The sequence below is a fragment of the Microcaecilia unicolor genome, chromosome 11, assembly GCF_901765095.1.
Source record: "Microcaecilia unicolor chromosome 11, aMicUni1.1, whole genome shotgun sequence".
NCBI lineage: Eukaryota > Metazoa > Chordata > Amphibia > Gymnophiona > Siphonopidae > Microcaecilia > Microcaecilia unicolor.
This window is the reverse complement of record NC_044041.1, coordinates 117,864,629-117,889,733: the sequence shown is the minus strand read 5'-3', so window position 1 is coordinate 117,889,733 and position 25,105 is coordinate 117,864,629. Positions and strand designations below refer to the sequence as shown.

The following is a 25,105-nucleotide window of genomic DNA, read 5'->3' as shown; positions in this document are numbered from 1 at the left end:
GAGCTCCCTACCCTAGGAGGGATGCATCCATCGTCAGCACTTTCTGTGGCTGAATTTGGAATGGTCATCCCAAGGTCAAATTGGACCAGACTGTCCACCAGTGAAGAGAATTTACAAAATCAGTGGGCAGTTGGATCACATCCTCCGGATCCCCCGCTGCTTGATACCACTGGGAAGCTAGGGTCCATTGAGCTGATATCATACGTGGATGTGCCATTACATGAACTGTGGAGGCCATGTGGCCCAGACGTCTCAACATCTGCCGAGCTGTGAACTGCTGAGACGCTTGAACTATGGACACCAGGGACAGGAGCTTGTCTGCCCTTGTCTCGGGAAGATAGGCCTGAGCTGTCTTCGTGTCCAGCAGTGCTCCAATGAATTTCAATTTTTGGACAGGAGTAAGATGAGACTTGGAGTAATTTATTACAAACCCCAGTAGCTCTAGCACCTGAATAGTCATTCTCTTGGACTCCAGTTCACCTTCCTCCAAGGTGCTCTTCACCAGCCAACTGTCGAGATAAGGAAACACATGCACTCCCATTCTGCGTAGCGATGCTGCGAATACAGCTAGACACTTTGTAAACACTCTGGGCAAAGATGCTAGGCCAAAGGGCAGTACACGGTACTGAAAGTGCTGTGCTCCCAGCCGAAACCGAAGATACTGCCTGTGAGCTGGAAGTATTGGGATGTGAGTGTAAGCATCCTTTAAGTCCAGAGAGCTTGGCCAATCGTTCTCCTGAATCATGGGAAGAAGGGTGCCTAAGGACACCATCCTGAACGTTTCTCGGACTAGGAATCTGTTCAGGGCCCTTAGGTCTAGGATGGGACGCATCCCCCCCCCTCGCTTTCTTTTGTACAAAGAAGTACCTGGAATAGAATCCAAGCCCTCCTTTCCCTGGTGGAACTGGCTCGACCACACGGGCCTTTGGAAGGGTGAAGAGTTCCTCTGCAAGTACCTGCTTGTGCTGGGAGCTGTAAGAATGAGTTCCCGGTGGGCAATTTGGAGGTTTGGATTCCAGATTGGGGGCGTATCCTAACCAGACTATTTGAAGAACCCACTGGTCGGAGGTTATAAGAGGCCACCTTTGGTGAAAACAAATTAACCTCCCTCCAACCGGAAAGTCATCTGGCACGGACACTTTTACTGAGGCTATGCTTAAGCTGGAGCTAGTCAAAAGCCTGTCTCTTGCTTTTGCTGGGGAGTAGCAGGGGCCTTATGCACACGCTGTTGATGAGAAGGAATAGGGAGCACTCCGCTTCCCCCAAAAAAACCTCCTAGATGAGGAGGTTGTAGCAGAAGGTGCCCGGCGGGAGAGAGAATTCATAGCAGCATTATGCTTCTTGATCTGGTCAACAATGTCCTCTACTTTTCACCAAAAAGGTTGTACCCCCCGGCAAGGTACCTCCGCCATCCGCTGCTGGACCGAATGATCCAGGTCAGAGACACGCAGCCATGAGAGTCTGAGCATCACTATAGCGTGAGCAGCGATTCTGGATGCCACATCAAAAGAGTCGTAAGCACCCCTGGTCAGGAATTTACGATACACCTTCTGCTGCCTGACCACCTGGCGAAAAAGCTCAGCTTGCTCTGGAGGGAGGGCATCGACCAAGCTAGACAGCTGCCTCACTGAGTTCCGCAAATGAATGCTCGTGAAGAGCTGGTAATACTGGATTCGGGCGGCAAGCATAGCGGCCTGATACGTCTTCCTCCCAAAAGAATCCAAGGTCCTAGCTTCTTTGCCTGGGGGCGCCGAGGCATAGTCTCTAGTACTTTTGGCTCTTTTGAGGGCGGAGCCCACCACCATGGAATTGTGGGGTAACTGAGACCTCATCAATCCAGGTTCACCGTGGATCCGATACTGGGAATCAGCTTTCTTCGTGATCACGGGACTAGACAGAGGGAACGACCAGTTCCGCATAAGGACTTCCTTCAGTACCTTATATAGAGGAGCCGTCACAGCCGCCTTAGGCGGAGAAGGATAGTGCAGGACATCGAGCATCTCAGCCCTGGGCTCATCCTCAACCTCTATAGGGAATGGAATAGCCGTAGTCATTTCCCGGACAAAAGATGTGAAGGAAAGACTCTCAGGAGGAGACAGTCTCCTTTCAGGTGGAAGGGAAGGTTCAGAGGGAATCCCATATGACTCATCGGAAGAAAAGTATCTGGGATCTCCCTCCGACTCCCATGAATGCTCCTCTTCAGTTTCAGATAATACCTCTCTCAGGGAATTCCGAGACTGAGCCTGCCTCGACGCCCGCATGGACTACGGCGAAGCTTCCTCCACCGACGTCGAAGGAGAATCGACCTGGGTGGCAGCCGACACCGGTGTCAGAAGACAGGGACATCACCACAGGTGAAGGGCCAGACACCGCTGCAGCAGACAGTATGGAAGGTGTAAACACCCCCGACACCGAAGCAGACTAGCGGAGCAGTCCTTCCAGAAGCTCTGGAAGCAAGGCCCAGTTGCGCTAGTTGAGAGCCGCCATTGGAGAAGGGTGCGGGGTCAGTGGAACAGCCAGTGGCAGAATCTACTGAGGTTCAGGAGCAGGTACCGGGCTGGTAGGAGACCGATACATTGGCACCTCCTGTACAGAGGGGGAGTGGTCCTCTCAGCGCCGACGCTTCTCGGGGGGCCGAATCCCTCGATGCCCCAGAGCTCCCGGCACCGCATGTAGGAGATCGATGACGGTGCTTCTTCGCCTTCGCTCAATGCCCATCATCGAGACTCCTCAGTACCGATTAGGACGATGTGGAATCCTCACATCTCCTCAGGGTCGGATCAGACGATGGTCGGTCCCGGGGGACTTGCATAGCAGGAGGCCTCCAGACAGGTGGAGACCCACTTGATGCCTCACTGCTCCCAGCGAGACTTGGTCTCTCAGCAGCCAATACCACTGCTCCTGATGTCGATGCCTCCCTCGATGTTGACGCCGACACCGCCGACCTCGGTGTCGATGCCGACGTTGAATGACCGGACTGAGCCCCCAAAAGTCTCTCTCACTAGGCTTCTCGAGCCACTTGGGTCCATTTCTTCATACGAAGACACAGACTACAAGCAGCTGGGCTGTGGTCAGGCCCAAAGCACTGGATATACCAGGAATGGGTATCTGTACCTGAGATGGTCCAGTTGCACCGAGTACAACGTTTGAAGCCTCTGGGTGTCTTTGATGACATGGAAGGAAAAACGGCCTCGGCGAAATCAAAAGACGCGATTGTGCCAAAAAGGAAGGGCACACAGAAAATGGAAAAAAAAACCGACTGCGCGGCCTAAAGGCTGGCTGTGTTGAAAAAAAAAATAAAGAAAACTTAAAATCAGGAGAAAAGGGATCTAATAAGAAACTAAGGGTAAAACTTTTTTTTTTTAAACATTTTTTTTTTAAACAAAGAAAAGAAAAAAGCAAAAAACTCGCGAAAAAAGACGACTCTTTTCCCGGGCCTCAACATGAGCACAGAAGGAACCTGCTGCACCTCGTCATGGAGAAAAAGAAACTGAGGTACTTGCTCATGCAGCAGGGGGGATGTTAGTCCGCGCATGCACAGTGAGCGTGCCATTAAGACTCTAGCAAAATTTTTTTTTTTGCTTTTGCGAAATGCCGATTCCCAGGCTGACGCAGACGTCGATCCACATATGAGAATATGCAGCCTGCTTGTCCTCGGAGAATACAGTGTACAAACATCAGTAAGATAGCTCTCATAACAAAGAATCTCATGAAAACAAATCAAAAGAGAACAAGGCAACTACAGCCAGAACAGTATATAAAGGGTGTTCTTCACATACTGTCCATCATAATGACACAATGATGAAATAGGTGAGATACTCAAGTAACCCATGAAATGCTTAAAAGAATGACCCATTGTCATGCTGCTTTTGTTTAGTAATCCCTACCATACACACTCACATCCAAAAACACATGTGCAATTTCATTCCCCCAGTCATCCACCAACCATTCTGTCTCTACAAAAAAAACACCCAAAACCAAAACAAAACAGCTATAATTATGCACTCAGTAGGGATCGATTTAGTAATATCAGAACAGAGGTCAACTGTGTCCTGTCCAATTCTGTTGAAGAAACCACTCTCATAATCCCTTGTAAATAAGCCAGTTTTTCTTCTCTTTCATTTTATGAGTACATAATTTCAAGCTTGCCATTTTGCACACCCATTGAAGAGGGGCAGCATTGCAACATCACCTTTTTAACTAATAAGATCACTATCTCACCCGCCTATTATTTACTTTCCCTCCTGAACTCTGCGCTCTCTTAACAACCATGGTTTGCTTCTCCCCAATCCTAAATTAAAACATTACAAATCCACTAGGCAGAGCACATTTTATTTCCCTGCCCCTCACATCTGGAACAATCTTCCCCTCCCTCTCCGCTCTGAATCATCTTTAAAAAACTTTAAAAATCTGGCTATTTAATCAGGCATTCGGATGATCAATTGATCAGCAGTTTTGGAATTCCTTGGTGACCTTTCCCCTCCCTCTTCTCCTGTTTCTCTTTGTCTCTTGGGTATTCCTGTTAAAGCTTTCCTATCTCTTGCCCGACTAAGATATGCTCTGTGGATAATCTTAACCTGCATTTCTAGGAGACTGGCATCTTCAATGTTTATGCAAATACCAATGAAAGGAGTGTGAAGATCCAGAAGAATCATCTCCTGCCCCAGCTCCTTAGATCACTCTCATGCTAGATGACGCATAGGGCCCTATCTCTTCGATTCCTTCTGAGCAGATACCAATTGGCTAGGTTGTTAGAGGTTGAAGGCAATTTCAAGGCTTTCTTGTCTAACTCGCTATATTCTCAACTATCACCGTATTTGTTCCAAATAGTCCGATACTAATGCTAAAGTTACAAATAAGGCAAGAAGTGAGAATTTGAAAGCTGCCATCTTGCTCAGACATGCTCAAAAGAAGAGAAGGTTCTGCCTCCCAATATGAGGGTACCTAGGTTGCTGCAACCAAGCTCTAATAATGAAGAAGGGGGACACCTTACAGGATTTTTTTTTTTTTTTACCTCAAATGTACCACCCACCTTTACACCAGGTGAAGAAATTTAACCAACAACTCCGATTGGTTCATTTCTTCCCCCTTGCCCTCAGGTCATGTAGCGCTACTATAGAAGAATTTAAAGCACACCAGCTTTCCCAGAAACCCATCGGTGCGAATTTCCTATGAGTGCACGAAAGAGGCCACATTATATAAGTGGAGATCTGGGAGGTCAAGATCTTCATGTTCTTTGCGCATTCATTTTTGAAGTTTATTATAGCTGCTTTCCCATTGCAGATTTATTTAACACGTCTCTGGACCTCAAGGAAACGAATTTGCATATTCCCATCTGGCCGTCGCATCAGCGGTTTCTCCGGTTTGCAGTATTGAGTCAACATTTCCAGGTTGTAAATAAATAAATAAATTTCTGGGTTGTATACATAGCCCTGGCCCCCTTCAAGGGACCATCAGGGTCAGACCATTGAGCTGAAATAAGCTCTTGGATGGAAGCATGCATGGAAAAAGCCCGAGAAGGCTTCTTAGTACTAGCCATCCGAGGATTAATAGAAGAGGCAGCGCCCTCATCAGGATCTTCAATACAAAGGGCCTGTAAGGATCAGAAATGAGAGCTAGCAGCTCGCTGCGGTGGAAAATCCAAACCGCTTTAGGGTCATCCAACTCCTGTGGCAAGCAGCCACCCTCGTCTGGATCATCAGTCCATGAGGGCCTGCCAAACCCCTAAGACTCCCCGAAACTAGACCACGGGGGAAAACAGGGTGAAGAGTCCCCCTCAGACGGGGTATTTATTTATTTAATTCCAGACAGCCCAGAATACAGCAGCCAGGCTGATATTCGGTAAGACCCGATTCGAAAGTGCCAGACCCCTCCGAGAAAAACCGCACTGGCTCCCTATTAAGGAACGCGTTACCTTCAAAATCTGTACCCTGATCCACAAAATTATCCCAGGATACATGATTGACCTCATAGAGCTGCCAAATAGGAACAGTTCCGGATTATCTCGAACATATCTAAACCTCCATTATCCATGCTGAAAGGTCTCAAATACAAAACAACCTATGCATCCAACTTCTCCTATTTAGGTACAAAACTATGGAACGCACTGCCAAAAGGAGTGAAAACAATCTACGACCATCTAAACTTCAGGAAATCACTAAAAACCTATTTAAAAAGGCATACACTATTGACCCAACATAGGTGCCAACGCCCTGCAACGCAACAAATCCAGCGATCGTATTGGACACTATTTAATCTTCCCTCTCTCTGATCCCCTTATGCCTGAAAGAAATGGATCCTTTATTCATCCACAATATCACCTTGTATTTGTTACTCTACCGTTCCTGGCAAACGCCTACGGTACTATGTAAGCCACACTGAGCCTGCAAATAGGTGGGAAAATGTGGGATACAAATGTAACAAATAAACACATTTATACCCCACATTTTCCCACTTAGTTGCAGGCTCAATGTGACTTACATAATACCGTAGAGGCAGGCTCCAGTTCGGTAAAATACAAATACACAAAATAGTAGTAAATCTATAAATAACACGAGTATAAGGCAACAAAGATATGATAAAAAGTCCAATATGGTCCATAGTTTTGCTGTATCACAGGAAGTAGAAAATTAAGCTGGGTTGAGGGGTAGGCCTTCTTAAACAAGGTGGTTTTCAGTGACTTCCAGAAGTTAAGATGGTTATGAATTGATTTCACAGTTTTAGGCAGTGCGTTCTACAGTTGTGTACCTATGTAAGAGAAGCTGGATGCATAAGCTGATTTGTATCTAAGATAATGTAAATTTAAGTAAGTTCGTGATAAACTGGTACTTCCCTCTTTGTTCCGCCCTCTGACGTCATCACGTCTTGACGCGAGGGCGGGACAGAGAGGTAAGTCTCTACTGCGCATTTGTGGGTGAGTCGGTCACTTGTCTTTTATATGTTTGATATGAAAGAATGAATGATCACAAAATATATGCAGAAGGGAAGATGGCAGTATAAAATATAGCTAACAAAATATGAATATAAATATTGTTACAACGTTAACAAGATAAAATAGACATATAAAAACAAGTCACAAAATGCAAAAATTTTATACTGATCACTAAATGCAAAACATAGGATACACTATTTCTTTAAAATCTCTCTTGGTGACACTAAAGTAGAGCACGGAAAGTTCAAAACCCATAAATTATTACTTCTCACATGATTCTCCTGTACTTCATTTCTCCTACAAAAATTAGTTCCCTTCTCCACTACTGCCAACTCCAGACTTCGTGCCTTCTGTCTCGCTGCACCCTATGCCTGGAATAAACTTCCTGAGCCCCTACGTCTTGCCCCATCCTTGGCCACCTTTAAATCTAGACTGAAAGCCCACCTATTTAACATTGCTTTTGACTCGTAACGACTCGCCTCCACCTACCCTCCTCTCCTCCTTCCTGTACACATTGATTTGATTACTTTTTTTTTTTTTGTCTATTAGATTGTAAGCTCTTTGAGCAGGGACTGTCTTTCTTCTATGTTTGTGCAGTGCTGCGTACGCCTTGCAGCGCTATAGAAATGCTAAATATTAGTAGTAGTATGCGACAAACTATAAAGTAGAACAATACCTCTACTGGATGTGTCGGACAACAATGTCGAAAATTTTCACATAATACATATTTTTGCATTTAGTGATCAGTATAAAATTTTTACATTTTGTGATTTGTAATTTTTTAGTTTATGTCTATGTTTTATCTTGTTAACATTGCGACAATATTTATACTCATATTTTAGTCATATTTTATACTGCCTTTTACTGTGATCATTCATTCATTCTTTTATATATTTTTATATTGGTTTTATATACTTTGATTTTTTTTAATGTTTTGATGTGATATTTACTGCATATTTTTTTAGACTCTTGAGGAAGGCCTTTGGCCGAAACACAGGACCATGTCGAGTCAGTAAATGCAATAAAGAATTGGACTTTATAGCGTCGTCTGTCCATTTTTTAGCATCATCGCTGTGATTTTACGACTGTGCTGTTTGTGAGGGTTGTTTCCTCTGTGTTTGCGTCTCTGGATTGGGTAGAAGGTTGTAAATGCTGATATGAAGAAGCAATATATTTTTTTTAAAGACTGAAAAACCCATTAAGTCCTCTCTTAGTTTGGAAAGTGAATTTACAGATGTTAGACACAGAACAAATTAATGTCAGTTCTGCTGCCTTCTTTAAAATGTGTTAATATGAAAGCTCCATCATTTAATCTAATCTCTTCTCAGCTTCTCTCAGAGGTGCAAGCATCAGTTATCTCTGGTTTGGATTACTACAGTCTCTTATATGCTAGCTTGCCCAGTTATGTTTTGGAGTTATTTCAAATCATTCAGAATGCTGCAGCCTGGCTGCTGATGGGATGTCCAGTTCATGCTCTTATTACTCCACATGTGAAAGAATTGCATTGGCTTCTAGTAACAGCACATTCATTTTAAGATTTGTTCTTTGATTCATCATCTTCTATATGAAGAGACTTTTGAGTGCTTCATAGAGGATCTCTCTCTCTATTTCTGTTTATTCCTCAAGATCAGCAGGCTAAGAAAATGGTTACCCCACCAAATTTGCAGACTCAATTGTCAATTACACGACATCTGCAATCTCTGTTGTGAGTCTTCAGAGACATTACTTACCTTTTTAGTAGTAATTGAAGGCCCTGTTTGAACAAGCCTTTAGTGAATGAAATAGTGTGACCTCTCAGTGTTATACAGCAGTGTATTTGCCTTTATTTTTTTAATTATATATTAGGCTGTTTTTTAGTTTTAAACATTTTTTAATGAACAACAATAAAATATTACAAACAGATTTTATAGCTCTTGTTCATTTTCTTTTGTCCCCCCCTCCACTAATACCCACCCCAGCCCTCTTTTACAAAATCAGTATCCATTCTACATAGCCAAAAACATGCCTTGACAATTTTCACTTCAAGTCCAGATATTGAGTATATTAATGAGGGATTCCTGGTTTTATACTTTCCCCCAACCGTCCCTATCATTCTCCCTTAGCATTAAGTAGATTGCGTTTATGATTTATAACATACTATGTTTTACCGTGTGGCTACCTCTTATCAACAAAGAATTTACATTTCTTCAGTGAATCATCTCCCCCCTCCTCCCTCCCCCAGTCTCATCCTTGCCGGTACCCTCCAGATCTTTACCTTAGCTACAGCACCTTAAGTATTGAGTTCCTACTCCTAGGTGTAAAAGAATCCAAGTATCCGCCCCAAATCTTCAGAAATTTAATACGTTTTTTGGGGCCACTTCTGGCTTCTTTTGCCTCCCACATCACCAATTGGTGGACCAGATTCCGCCAGTGCCAAAATTCAGGTCCTGTTTCTGTCGTCCAGTATAGCAGAATACATTTTTTCGCCAGCAGCGTCAGTTTACCAAATAGTATATTGCCCCTTGATATCATTCCTCTACCTAATCCTGGGAGGTTCAACAGCAACTGCTCTGGTGTGCATGCTACCCGTTGTCCCATAATTGTAGTCAAATACAGGGCTATTTTCCACCAGAATGCTTTAAGTTTCATGCAACTCCAAAGTCCATGATAAAAGGTATTATCTGCTCCCCCACACCTCCTACAAAGCGCCGACTGGGTCCCCCTGAGCCTCGCCAGCTGTGCTTGAGTCATGTAAGCTCTATGAATGAATCGGAATGTGCATTCCCTATATTGTGCTCCATTTAACAATCTGGGAATCCTCTGCAATTCCTTAGTAATGTCCCATGTTACTAGATTGACTCCAAGATCTTTTTCCCAACGTTCTTTTAGATGGGTCAGATCTTTTGGTGGCCTTCCTTCCCACAGGGCCCTATAAATTCCTGAAATGGAGGGATTTGTCTCTGAGATTTTTTCAAAAAACTGTTTGATCTTAGCTCCTAATTTCTGAGAGAGTCTTTCTTTGTTCATAGATTTAACGAAGTGTTTTAATTGGCAATAGGCGTATGTGTCTCCCCATTGCAGTTCGTCTGCCCTCACCAGCTGTTCTAACGTCCGAATCTCCCGTTTCCCCAATGATGTCCTCTAAAGTTATCAGTCCCCTCTCTTCCCAGCGGAGAAAAACTGCATTATCCCTGCCTGCCTCAAATAGTGGATTCCCCCTTATCGGTAGTAATTCTGTTCCTCCATCCCCTATACCTAATCTTTTACCCATAAATTTCCATGCCTTCCTCAGAGGACCCAGCAGCAGGCTGTGTCGGTATCCTACGGGTATTTGCATTTTCTCTATTTGTACCAAGGCTTGTGGTCGCATTGGGGCGAACAGGGCTTCTTCCAATTCGAGAGGTGTATAATAGGTGGTACCAAAAATCCAGTCTTTGACATATCTTAACAGGCACGCCATATTGTATTGCTCCAGATCTGGCAGTCCCAGCCCCCCTTGTTGCCAACCCCCCACCATCCATTGGGACTTCATCTTTGCTTTCTTGTTTGCCCAACAAAATTTCACTACCATTCTATTACACACACGAAGGTCTTTACGTAATAAGCAAATGGGAATTGTTTGCAAGACATAAAGCCACCTGGTGAGAATAATCATTCGAATTAAGCATATTCTCCCTATTAAAGGCAGTTGTAGTAATTTCCAACTCTCTAACTGTTGTTTAGTCGTGTTCAGTAATATTTGAACATTAGTTCCATAAAGGTCCTCAGTTTTGGGTGTCAACACAATTCCTAGATATCTGAATTTACCCTCCGCCCACCTGAGGGGAAAGTGTCCCTGCCCTAGCTCGTTTTTGTTGATGTTCCTACCCAGCGCCTCTGATTTCTCTAGATTTAACTTGAACCCAGCTTAATCACCAAATTCCTGAAATATTTCCAATAGCGCATTCAGTGACTCCGCTGGGCTCGTAAGCATTACCAGCAGGTCATCTGCAAACGCGCCCAATTTAAACTCATGTTTATTGATCTTTACTCCTCTCACTGTCGGCATGGAGTATATGTCTCTGATCAGAGGGTCCAAGTATATAGCAAACAATAGTGGCGATAGTGGACACCCTTGCCAGGTGCCTCTCCCTATCGCAAACTCTGCAGAAATACCCTCATTTACCATAATTCGTGCCGTGGGGTCTAGGTATAATGTTTTGACTGCTCTTTCAAACCACCCTGTGATCCCATATGCTCTAAGGGTTTCAAACAAATATTCCCATTTTACGCGATCAAAAGCTTTCTCTGCGTCAAAACTAATCATTAATGTGGGTTCTGCTCTCGTACCCGTAAATTCCAATGCTGCTAGTATCTTCCTTAAGTTCTTGGAGATTGATCGCCCCTTTACAAATCCCACCTGTCCCTCATGGATAATCTTTGGTAGCACTCTACCCAGGCGGTTGGCCAGAATTTTTGCAAACAATTTCAATTCAACAGGGAGATTGGTCGATAAGATTCTGCCAAAACCACATCCCTTTTAGGCTTTGGTATTAAAATAATTTGGGCTATGTTTAGCTGCTTAGGTAGCGAGCTTTTGTCGACCCAGCTATTAAAAACTTCCGCTAGTGTTGGTTCTATCTCTTCACCCAACAGTTTATAACATTCCGCTCTCATACCATCTGGTCCCGGAGTTTTCCCCATTTGACTGCTGATAATTGCCCAATGTACTTCATTTACTGTAATGGGGGCATTTAAATCTTTCTGATCTTTATCTCTAAGTACTGGGTGATCCACTCCCTCTAGGTAGGCCTTGGTTGCAAGGCCCGAGTCTTCTTCTGCCTTATATAACTTCTGGTAGAATTCATGGAAAATCTCTCTAATCTCCTTATCTGTGTGACACAGCTTTCCAGCCTTATCTTTTAGCGCTGTAACTGTTCTTGAGGCTTGTTTCCGGGCTATCAATCTAGCTAACATCCGCCCTCCCTTGCTGCCATATTTGTATAATTGAAACCGATAGTAGTTCTGGGATTTCTTCTCCCTCTCGTGTATAAGGGAGTTCAAACTCACCTGGGCTGCTATGAGATCCGTTTTCAATTGTGGGGAAGGCAGTTCCCCAAGTTTCTTCCTCAATGTCAGAATTTGTTTTTCTAATCTCAATATTTCTCTGTCCCTCGTCTTTTTAAACTGGCTTACAAAACTGATAATCTCTCCCCTTATCACGGCCTTCGCCGCCTCCCAGTACGTCCCTATGTCTGATACAGAATGTTCATTATGGCTTTTATAGTCTCTCCAAGTCTTCAATAAGTGCTCACGAAACCGTGCGTTCTGAGCTAAGTAGCTAGGAAATACCCATTGACTATTTTTCGTACCCTGTCCCCCAAAGTTCAGAGTTGCCCATACCTCTGCATGGTCTGATATCGCATATGGGCCAATCTGTGTGTCTTGTATATCTGTTATCAGGGATCGAGACACCAAGAGATAGTCAATCCGTGATTGCGTGTTGTGGGCCCTAGACAAATGTGTATAGTCCCTCTCTTGTGGGTGAAAAACCCTCCATATATCCAAAAGATCTAGCAACGTACCTAAGTTCGGGAGTCCCCTCGACTTCCACCAAGGAGGCGCGGGGGTAGCAAGCGATTTATCCATTTGCGGATCCCATACCATATTAAAATCACCTCCCAGGATCATTGGGATATCATCTTCTTTTGACAACAGATCAATAATGTTCTTGTAAAATCTATTGTCTAGTTGATTAGGCGCATAAATGCTGCCCATTAAAATTTGTCTCCTACCTAAGGATACTTTACAGAAGATGTGTCTGCCCTCAGGGTCTTTGGTAATGTTACTTATTTGTCCGGCTACTCCTTTCCTAATCAATATGGCTACTCCCCCCTTTCCTCCCTTTTGATGGCGAACTAATGCAGTCCCCACCCACCATTTCTGCAATTTCATGTGTTCGATGTCCGACAAATGTGTCTCCTGTAGGAGAGCTACATCCGCTCCTATCCTCTGTAAATAACGCAGTATCTTGGATCTCTTCACTGGTGAACCTATTCCACCCACATTCCATGTTATAATTTTAGTCATCACCTATGTGTCTGTGGTCCTTATTACACTGTTGTAGTTCTTTATCTCCATGGGGGCGCCACCCCATCTCATGGCGCCCCCCATTTACTTTGTGGTGCTGAGCATTTACCTTGGTTACGGCCTGAGTGAAACCCTCCCCTCCCAAAAGTCTCCTAGGATGCCCATTTAATCTCCCATTCCCCATCCCCTCAGCCCTCCCCCCAAAACCCCTGCCCTCCCCCTTTCTCTTCGTCCCTATTCTTAGGGAACTAGCCACATCTACGCCCCTCCCAGCATTCCACTATAAGCATGGGTAACAAGGGATTTTTTTTCCCCCCTCAAAGATTCCAATTCAAACTGTGTTCCTCCCTCCTCCAGGTTCCTATATCAAATATACCCTCCCCACCCCTGACATTAACCCTTTATATTACTTACGTTGTTCCTTACATTAAACCATCAACATAACTTTATACCGTTTAACATACTTTAACATACAGTACTTAACAGTCTACTCTTCACATTTTATGCTTGCGCTTTCCTTATTTTAGAGTCATACTGAAAGAGTTATAAACCATTCCAACTTAGCGACGCTCAGTCGCTTATCAGCATCCAAAATCTGTAGTTGGCCGAGTCCTTCTCTCACCATCATGCAGCTATGGCACTTAACACCAACTTACATTTTTGCTTAAGTTCAACCACTGCAGTCAGTCACGTCAGTGAAGGATGTGTCTTGGCCTGCTCCTTTCGTCCTTTCCAGCCTTTCTCAGCAGCGTTCTATGCTGGCAAGTTCCGCGGCTGATCATGGCTCATTTAAACTTTTTAGGGGGGTAAATCACTAGTTCAACTTGTGTATTAGTGATAGTTATATATAGTCCTTAGCCGTGTTCCACAGCCTTCCCCCACTAGACCAGCTCATTTGACCTTAGAGTCTATAATATAATCCGTTTCCTTATTTGCAAAACATAACCATTCCGGTCCGCTCTCTTGCTGGAGTCATTCATCACCTGTATTTAATATTTGGCGAACATACTGCTGGGCCTCTGGTACCGTTTCATAAATCTTTGTACTTGTCTGGTGAAATATTTTCAATTTGGCTGGATACATCAGCGCGAATTTAACTTTGTGATTTACCAGTGTTGAACATATCGGCGAGAAGGCCTTTCGTTGCGCTGCCACCGCAACTGAGTAATCTTGGAAGCAAAGGATCTTTTGATTTTTATAGTGCAGTCCAGCTCCACTCCGAACCGCTTGCATAATCGCCACTTTCTGGGCAAAATTGAGTACACGGCAGATTACAACTCGGGGTCTGCTTTCGTTCTGGCACTTGAGTCCCACCCGGTGCGCTCGCTCTATTATCAGTGGCCACATGGCGGCGGGCAGTTTCAGTTCTTTCACAAGCCAGTCCTCCAAAAAGGAACGTAGGTCTCTGTCACTCAATTCCTCTGATATCCCCACAAAACGCAAGTTATTGCGACGTGACCGGTTCTCTAAGTCTTCCAGTTTTTCGGCCTGTGTCTCGACCAGCTTTAATAGCTTAGCATAGTTTTGTTCAATAGCTGATACCTGGTCTTCCAATGCTCCCGTTCTCTGTTGGAATCCTGCCATGTCTTGGGTGAGTTGGGACATGTTGTCTTTTATCCCCTCCAGTTTGTGTTCCAGCCCCTGTAGTTTCCAGTCCAATACTCCTTCCAGAGCTGCTGTTACCTCTCCGACTATTTCAGCTGTCCATGCGGAGCTAACCGACGAACCCGGGGGACTTGCGGGGGCCGCCATTTTGTCTTCCCCGATTCTGCCTCTGTCTTGTCTCAAAGTTTTCGCCGCCATCGTCAACTCTAACCGTCGATCGCCTTTTCCCAGCAATGTGATAGGGCGTTGTGTATAAAAAGGGAATGGTTTTTTCTTGTTTTTAAGGGTTTTAGCCCGGATGAATGCGGGAGTAGGCACGGAGCGAAGTGTTTAGCGTCCGCTCTCGTGCATCGTGTCACGTGACCTCTCATTATTAGGCTGTTTTTTAAATTATGTGTTGAGTTTGTGTGTCAAAGAATTATGTTTGCCTGGAATCCATCTACAATCAATGGTGCTAAGCCATGCTAACTATTGCAATGGAATTTACGCGGGATGCAAAGAACAAATCCAACGGAAACTTCAGACCGCTCAAAACACGGCGGAAAGACTCATCTTTGGAAAAACACGATTTGCAAGCGCAACACCCCTTCACTGGCTCCCTATCAAAGAACGCATCGCCTTCAAAATTTGCACTATGGTTCACAGGATCATCTACAGCGAAGCACCGGGATACGTGACAGACTTGATTGACCTACCAACCAGAAACGCATCCGCATCAGCACAAAAATACCTAAATCTCAACTACTATCTTGTTGGGCAAACTGGATGGACCGTGCAGGTCTTTTTCTGCCATCATCTACTATGTTACTATGTACTACGTTACCCAAGCTGCAAAGGACTAAAATACAAATCAACTTACACATCCAGTTTTTTCTACATCAGCACACAACTATGGAACGCACTTCCAAAAGCCTTGAAAACCACGTACGACCACCTCCAATTCAGGAAAAAACTAAAAGCTCATCTGTTACAAAAGGCCTACCCTCCCAACCCAACATAAATGCCTGAACACTGCGACACCACAACACTACAGTTCGTAATGATCACGAAACTGTCTCATCTGTTCTTGTCTTCCTCTATGTGGTCCCACCACATGAACCTTTTCCTACCACAACCTAACCTAGTATTTGTATTACTCCGGAGTCTATCAACACCTCTCTGGTACCATGTAAGCCACATTGACCCTGCAAATAGGTGGAAAAATGTGGGGTACAAATGTAATAAATAAATAAAATGTATAGATCAGAAAATAAATACAGTAAATGAAATAAAGTTGTGCATTTGGCCCATGCACGATACATATAGGTAATTTGTGTCAGTGGTAGACATTTTTGCAGTGTGTCAGGGACAACCTTTGAATCCAGCTTTGATATTTGCTAGATTAAACTCAATTTTGGGCAGAGTAAGCAGAGTAAAGAGATGTAGGGAGTCTTGAATGGTTGAGGCTCTCCAAAGCTTTTTATCTGAATATTTAGCTTAATTTATGCTTGCTTTTTTTTTTTTTTTAACGGAGGCGAGCCAAGATCTCAACTACAATCACAGTAGAAAAAAAAACTGGAGAGGAAAGAAGTGACATGTGAGAATGCCTGTGCATGCTCACAAAAATCTTCTAGAAGTTTCTAAACTAGGTGAAAAAAAGACCTAGACCTGTGTTTACAAAGGCGCGCTATAGGAGCATTAGCGTTTTTAACGCACGTTAAACACTAACACGCGTCAAACACTAATGTACCTATAGGAATGTATTGGCGCGTTAGCGTTTAACGCGCCTTAATTTTAAAGGCACTTTAAAAACACTAACAACCTTAGTAAACATACCCCCTAGTTTGGCACAATCCAGTGATAATCGCCGCTTGTGTAATTATAATGATTCTGATTATCAGTGGATAATAGGCATGTCCCACAGTGCTGCTAGAATATACTTATCAGGAGTTGTCCATGGACCAGTCCATAAGCCTATGCACCTTTTAAGTTGGTGTGTCTGAAAAGAACCTGCTGTTCAGCAGATCGTATGACAGCAGAGAAAAGGAGAATAGATATAGCAGGAATTAGTCAAGAACCACCCCCCTCCCTCTGCGTTGTATGTTTACCTTTCTTGTTCTTCTCTTTGGTTACAACAGTCATGGACATGGTGGTGCAGGACTGCTGCTCCCCACCACTGGGCAACCGGGATACCTGCACAGACCGGAAGATGCTTTTGAGTGTATTCTTGGAGGTGGCATCGCGCTTCTCCCCATCTTTCCTCTTCTCCTGCGGCAGTACGAGCCAGTAGTCTACCTGCAGACCAATGGCATCCCCTCCACCATAGGGATTGTTTGAATTGCTGGAATTAAAAGTAGAAACAAAGCCATTTTGTCACAACCAGCAAGCACAGCCTTACAAGGACCCCCAGTGCTCTCTGTACGCTGGATTTCAGTACATCTAGGCAAGTCAAGGCTAAGCAAAGACTTTACTGTTGCTTTTCTGCAGTTACATACATGAATGGATCCAGAAGACATTTCAAACCAAAGACACATACCTAACAACAGCCATTCCGCTAGTCATGGAAGGAGAGGAAGGAGGAGTAGCTGAGACGTCCTTCACCAGTCCAGTATTTGATGGGGGAGAAGTGGATGGGACAGTCAGGCTCACAGCTGGGACATCATCCCCATCTCCTGCAAGAAATGCAGAAAGGTGAGTGTTTGAGCTCTTCCCTGTGACTAAACTGTAAATATTATTCCTGAGGGAATTTTGCACAAAAGTTTTGAAAATTCCGTGCACAATATTTTAAAATTCTACCTTGTTTATTTGCAGCGTTTGTGCATAGAATTCCCCCATCATAAGAGCTGAAATCCCTTCTCATTCCAACTGTATCATCTCTCCCTCTAACTCCCAGTAAGTATTTCTGTCTGCCTCCAAAATCTTCTCCCACATGCAATATTCCCATCCCTCATGCTCCTTCCCCCCCCCAAGGCAAACACCCCCACCTCTCATTCTTTCTCCTCTCCTCTCCAGCCATCATTGTATTTCTCCCCCAACCTTCCTCTCAGCACACCCTCAAGCTTGATCTCCCCCCACACCATTGGCACACACTCAGTTTTCACTGCCTGACCCCCAATCCCCATGGCACACTTGCAACCTTACTGTGCCTGCTCCCCTCAACTCCACCCCCCCATCATCATGGCACAATTACCTTGCTGTCTTCCCCTCCCCCAGTCCCCATGGCACACTCATCTTATCTTTGCCCCACCCATCCTCACAGCACCCTCATCTTGGTTCTGCCCTCTTATTGTTTATTAAAATTTGCTATTCCATTCTTATCGAACACAAATCAGAGCAGTTTACATAAACAATAAAATCAGGGTAAGAAAGGAACTCCAAAATTACATAGGATAGAAATAAACGATTCTCACGCACACAAAAGTCATTCGAATATAGTAGGAGGGTAGTAGAGAGAGAAGGTGGTAAGGAATAGGGAATGGAAAAAAGATGACAATAGGTTAAGGGAAAGCTAAAAAAGAAAAAGGGACTGCATTGCGATGAACTCTTCCACTATGTCAATCAATGTTACATCCTCCTGGCACCCTCACCTGGGCTTTCTCACCCTCATGGCACTCTCACCTTAGCTCTGCCCTCTTCTCATCACCATGGAACACACTCAGCTGACATCAGATCTTCCTCAATCTTTCTCCCTCCCCCACAGAGATCATACAGCAAAAGGAGGAGGAGGAGGACATGAATGGCTGCATATTGGGCCAATTCCTCCACCTCTGCTAGCCTAGACCTGACTTTTTATGTGACCCATGGGGCTGTACAGATGCCCACATGGTTTCACATGAACAGTTGAGTCTAGGCCAGTAGAGGAGGAGGAAAATGGCCTTATGTGCAGCAGTTCACTTCCTCCTCCTCTTGCTGTGTAATCTCTGCAGGGGATAGGGCGATGTCTTTGCAGAATTCTGCACAGCAAGTACAGAACTCTGCATGTTCTGTAGAGGTGGGAGATATCTGCATTATGCAGTTATGTAGAATTCCCCCAGGAGTAAAATATGAAAAGAAAGCAATATACCTGCAGCTGCAGGAGACTGTTCGACGATCCCCACTTTAACAACCTGGGAGAAAATACAACAGAGTTTTACAACAGTCTCTCTCTAGTTTTCACAACTAAACTTAATCCAGCAGAATCAGACAAATTGAAAAGGGGGGAATGGGGTGAAGTGTTCTATTCCTCGATAGGTTCTAAAAAGAAAGGTGCTGCTATTTTAATTCAAAAACCATTACCATTTGTTCTGTATAAGGTCCAGGAAGACGAAGAGGGGAGGATGGTTTGGGTTCAAGGTAGAATTGATTATCTGGACGTTACAATTCTGTACTGGTATGCACCCACAGGACCCCAAAACACAATTTTTTAGTCAGGTGCTTAAAGATCTCATGCCACCAAATATAGGATTATTTTTGGTTGACGGTGATTGTAACTGCACCATGAGTATGCTTGACTCATCCTCCTCCAGAAAACGAGCAGTCAGGATAGTGTTTATGTTCTCTACTTAAAAAATGGGATTTGATTGATTTGTACAGAACATATAATGAATCTAGTAGGGATTATTCCTTTTTTTCGGCCCCAAACAATACATACTCTAGAGTAGATTTTCTTTTTGGCCAATCCTCTCAGGTAAAAGGCTTGGCAAAAAGTCAACATACATCCCATTATGCATTCTGATCATACAATGGTCTCTGCCTGTTGGGAAGGGGTTCAAAGCATGGGCGTAGTTTGACTGTTTCATTTGGGGGGGGGGGGGGCAAAGGATGGGGCGGAGCATATTAGCATATTCATTTGTGTGTGTATATATATATATATATATATATATATATATATATATATATATATGCATGCAAATGAATATGCTAATATGGAGGAAGGAAGGGAAAAAGAGCTGGCTTTTTTTGGGAATAACCATAATGAATATGTATGAGATATCAAGCCAGCTCTTTCTCCCTTCTTTCCTCCTTACCCAGCAGTCCCTCTTCCTCTCCAGTAGTATTTCCCCACCCCCTTTCCCATACCATGCCAGTGTTGACCTTAGAAATGCATAGGCTCTTTATGTAGATTCTTCAAGAGGTAGTATGTCATGATTTAGGCTCTAAAACCCTTTTCTGATGTTTTGGTGCCACCTCAGTAAGGCCAACACACAATCTCTCCACTGCAAAATGCTATACACAAACTTGTGCAAAAACACACTCATAACCTTACCAAACATGACAGCACTAATTGCAAGGATAGGACGAGCTACAACCTTATGCGTGAAAAAGCAGAACAGTAATTACACCAGGCTCAAACACCAATACACTACATCGTGAAAAAAAACAAAACAAAAAGGGCTGCAAATACTACATGCTAGCAGAATACTGCACCTTGATCACACATGAAAAACACATGACACAAGGAACTAGAAATCAGAAAATATGAAGGCAAAATATTGAACTGGAAAGTTACCTCAATAAGTCAGACTCTGCATGCAGCAATACTACAGAAATTTAAACTTAAATGCAAAATATCACAGATGCACATTTCCAAATGCTGACATATTCCAATTAATACATTCTGAATAAAACACTTTTTTCTACCTTAGTAGTCTGACTCGGCATGCAACAATACTAGAGAAACTGAACCTTAAATGCAATAATATCACAGTTTGATGGGGGCGAAGAGCGTTAATGTGAGATAATCGGAAAGCTGAAAAAACACAACAACCTTAGATAAAAAAGGAAGGTTAGATATTGGCCGACAGTTCTGCACAATAGAGCAACTGAGTTTAGAATCCTTAAGCCTGCTTCCAAGAAGAAGGGAAAACACCAGAAGAGAGACTAAGAGAGACCACAGAGAGCAGAAAAGAGAGAAGAGCACTGAGAAGCTTCTTAAGAGTAGGACAATCTTATCATGGAAACCAGAGGCAAAATCATCAGCAGTCAATGAAGATGGAGGTGCAGGAGCCGGGGAATTTGCAAGCTAATTAAATAAGTGAAAGAGTTGAGAGGTAGTCTGATCCTACAAAAGAAGGCGATCTTTTTGCCTGGCATAAACGAAGTGAGCAAGAATGGGAAATGTTCTGAAATGCTATAAAAGCTACAGTGGAGGGAAACCTGCACCAGGTGTGCTCAGCTTCGCCCCCCCAGTCTACGCCCATGGTTCAAAGCACCTGAGGCCTTGGAGGGCAAATGTTCAGTTGCTGTCACAGCTGAGTATTTAGCAGTGGCTGGGGCAGGAATGGGAGACCTACTTTGCGAATAATGATGGCACCACCTGCTTTGATATTGAGTGGGATGCTGGAAAAGCAGTCCTATGGTGTTTGTTAATCCAAAAGGGAGCTTGTTTAAAGCATGAATGGGAATAGCAAAATTATCAGAACTCCAGGCAAGGCACAAACTTTGAAGGGATGCTAAATTTTTTAAACAGTTCTAGGCAAAGGAGCAGACTTTGGAATTAATGGAAAATCAAGAGATAGAATTTTTACTGGCCTGCACAAAGCGGGCTTTCTTAGAACATGGGAATAAGTTTGGGAAATTGCTAGCCTGGAAGTTAAAAAAAACAAAACAAAAACTCTAAATGAGTAAGAAAAATTATAGGATTCTAGAGACAACTGTCGGTTACTAATCAACGCATAGTTTTTTACACATTATCTTGTATTCCACAAAAGCCTTTACAGTTCAGCACGGATCACAAAAGACTAAAAACCGAGACAATTCAGGAATTTACAATTTGAATACAGTAAGTTTGGTAGATTTTATGCTTCTTTGTATACGGCTGAATGTAAAGCCCCACAACAAGATATTGATAGATATCTGAAAAAGGTAGATCTGCCAGTGTTGGGGGACCCAAGATCAGGTGAGGCACAACTGTGACATACAGGAACAGGAGGTCATAGACGCCATAAACTCCCTGAAGACGGGGAAGGCTGTGGGAAATGATTGCTTCTTTGTGGAATTTATTAAGATCTTAAAGTCCAGGAGGTAGGGTAATAAGCTTCCCAGGAGTATATATCAAGCACAGGTGGTTGTACTCCCAAAGCCAGGTAAAGACCTTACCAAGTGTGCCACCTATATACCTATTGCACATTTAAACATAGATATAAAGAATTTTGACAAAGTATTAGCCGGGCATTTAGAACCCTTGCTTCCAAAAATAATTCACTGTGATCAAACAGGATTTGTTAAGGAGAGTGTGTTGGGGGATAATATTTGGAAAAGTGGTATTCACATCGTACAGAGAGATAAGATCAAGGCAATGTGTGTGCTATTGACGTAGAAAAGGCGTTTGATCGGGAAGAGTGGGATTTTTTTTTGTTTAGGGTACTAGAAAAAACTGGGCTGGGAGGTAAGTTTGGATGGTGGGTGCAATCCCTCTATGCTGCCCCCACTAGCCAAATTATGGTTAATGGGGTAAGTTCTTGCTTGGGCAGGGGCATATGTCAGGGTTGCCCAATGGCTCCTCTACTGTTTGCATTGGCTATAGAACCCTTAGCCCAATGCAGTGCATTTTTTCTAGCAAAAAAAGGTGCCAGTACTCAAATGCCAGGCCACCCTTCAGGGGTAGGGTGATCACTGAGGGACCCACCCCACAATAGCCAGGCCCCCTGCAACCAGTCATTGAATCTATGACAGGGTAGAATTGGTGTGTAGAACCTGAGCTCGTTCATTAAAACTTGGGAACCATGGGTCAACTTTAGCAGATAATGGAAAAGGTGCCGGTACTCAGTACCCTCAGTGCTGGAAAAGATTGGGATGTACGCTAAGAATTCGGGCTGTAAAATTATTAAAGAAAAGACTGAAGCGTTTTTATTTCACACAAAATCACGAAGCTGAGCTTAGGGATTTTTCCTTTCAGATTAATGACTCTGGCTTTAGATATTAGGTGATTATTTTGGATCGGGTGCAGGACTTGTACAAACTGAACTATAGTCCCCTGACTCAATCCCTTAAATCCTTGCTGGATGCATGGCAACATTTGACATTGACTTAGGGCGTGGGGCTAGAAATCATCAAGATAATTCTTCCCCCCAATTTTTTTTTTTTTTTTTTTTTTTTTACTTCACCCAACTCCCAATTGCAATTCAAAAAAAAAAAGTTTAAAAAATGGGATAGGATGTTACATCAGTTGATTGGGGAGAAAAGGCCCAAAATTAGCTTAGGAGGGTTGCCCCTGCCTAAAGTCTGCCTAATTTCTGGTATTATTAAAGAGCTGCAATATTGAAAGCTTTACGAGATCATTATGATCAATCTTCTGAGAAACACTGGGAACAAAGGGAGACAGAATGTTTTGCTCCTAGCTTTATCTTTGAACTTTTAGGGAAGCCATATGGGGGGACCGAAGAATATCGAGGGACTCTGGAAATTAGTTATTTGTCTGCTCTACACTGTCATTGGATAAAGCGAATGATACATATCTGTAGCAGTTGTTCTCCGAGGACAGCAGGCTGATTGTTCTCACGACTGGGTTGACGTCCACGGCAGCCCCCACCAACCGGAACAAAACTTTGCGGGCGGTCCTGCACGCAGGGGACGCCCACCGCGCATGCGCGGCCGTCTTCCCGCTCAGTTTAATGACAAGCAAAGGAATGAGGAAAAACACAACTCCAAAGGGGAGGAGGGAGGGTAGGTGAGCACAATCAGCCTGCTGTCCTCGGAAAACACCTGCTACAGGTATGTATCATTCGCTTTCTCCGAGGACAAGTAGGCTGCTTGTTCTCACGACTGGGGTATCCCTAGCTCTCAGGCTCACTCAAAACAAGAACCCAGGTCAATTGAACCTCGCAACGGCGAGGGCATAACAGAAATTGACCTACGAAGAACAACTAACTGAGAGTGCAGCCTGACCAGAAGAAAATTGGGTCCTGGAGGGTGGAGTTGGATTCAAACCCCAAACAGATTCTGCAGCACCGACTGCCCGAACCGACTGTCGCGTCGGGTATCCTGCTGGAGGCAGTAATGTGATGTGAATGTGTGGACAGATGACCACGTTGCAGCCTTGCAAATCTCTTCAATAGTGGCTGACTTCAAGTGGGCCACTGACGTTGCCATGGCTCTAACACTATGAGCTGTGACATGACCCTCAAGAGTCAGCCCAGCCTGGGCGTAAGTGAAGGAAATGCAATCTGCTAGCCAATTGGAGATGGTGCGTTTCCCGACAGCGACCCCCTTCCTATTGGGGTTGAAAGAAATAAACAATTGGGCGGACTGTCTGTAGGGCTGTGTCCGCTCCAGATAGAAGGCCAACGCGTGCTTGCACTCCAATGTGTGCAACTGATGTTCAGCAGGGCGGGTATGTGGTCTGGGAAAGAATGTTGGCAAGACAATTGACTGGTTAAGATGGAACTCCGACACCACCTTCGGCAGGAACTTAGGGTGAGTGCGGAGGACTACTCTGTTATGATGAAATTTGGTGTAAGGGGCCTGGGCTACCAGGGCCTGAAGCTCACTGACTCTACGAGCTGAAGTAACTGCCACCAAGAAAATGACCTTCCAGGTCAAGTACTTCAGATGGCAGGAGTTCAGTGGCTCAAAAGGAGGTTTCATCAGCTGGGTGAGAACGACACTGAGATCCCATGACACTGTAGGAGGTTTGACGGGGGGCTTTGACAAAAGCAAACCTCTCATGAAGCGAACAACTAAAGGCTGTCCTGAGATCGGCTTACCTTCCACACGGTAATGGTATGCACTGACTGTGCTAAGGTGAACCCTTACAGAGTTGGTCTTGAGACCAGACTCAGACAAGTGCAGAAGGTATTCAAGCAGGGTCTGTGTAGGACAAGAGCGAGGATCTAGTGCCTTGCTGTCACACCAGACGGCAAACCTCCTCCATAGAAAGAAGTAACTCCTCTTAGTGGAATCTTTCCTGGAAGCAAGCAAGATACGAGAGACACCCTCTGACAGACCCAAAGAGGCGAAGTCTACACTCTCAACAACCAGGCCATGAGAGCCAGAGACCGGAGGTTGGGATGCAGAAGCGCCCCTTCGTCCTGTGTGATGAGGGTCGGAAAAAACTCCAATCTCCACGGTTCTTCGGAGGACAACTCCAGAAGAAGAGGGAACCAGATCTGACGCGGCCAAAACGGAGCAATCAGAATCATGGTGCCTCGGTCTTGCTTGAGTTTCAACAAAGTCTTCCCCACCAGAGGTATGGGAGGATAAGCATACAGTAGACCTTCCCCCCAGTCCAGGAGGAAGGCATCCGATGCCAGCCTGCCGTGGGCCTGAAGTCTGGAACAAAATTGAGGGACCTTGTGGTTGGCCTGAGATGCAAAGAGATCCACCAAGGGGGTGCCCCACACCTGGAAGATCTGCCGCACTACCCTGGAATTGAGCGACCACTCGTGAGGTTGCATGATCCTGCTCAACCTGTCGGCCAGACTGTTGTTTATGCCTGCCAGATATGTGGCTTGGAGCAACATGCCGTAACGGCGAGCCCACAGCCACATGCTGACGGCTTCCTGACACAGGGGGCGAGATCCGGTGCCCCCCTGCTTGTTGATGTAATACATGGCAACCTGGTTG

The 25,105-nt window shown here is 44.4% G+C and overlaps 1 protein-coding gene across 1 annotated transcript in view; it reads right to left on the bottom strand.

The window, feature by feature from the left end:
- PACS1 (phosphofurin acidic cluster sorting protein 1) overlaps positions 1–25,105 on the bottom strand; it is a 419,530-nt gene that overhangs the window by 125,589 nt on the left and 268,836 nt on the right. The window contains exons 20-22 of the mRNA XM_030219186.1: positions 18,627–18,669; positions 17,100–17,235; positions 16,672–16,904 (exon numbers count right to left, since the gene is read on the bottom strand). Of these exons, the coding sequence (XP_030075046.1) occupies positions 16,672–16,904; positions 17,100–17,235; positions 18,627–18,669 (412 nt within the window). The remainder of the gene's footprint in view (positions 1–16,671; positions 16,905–17,099; positions 17,236–18,626; positions 18,670–25,105) is intronic.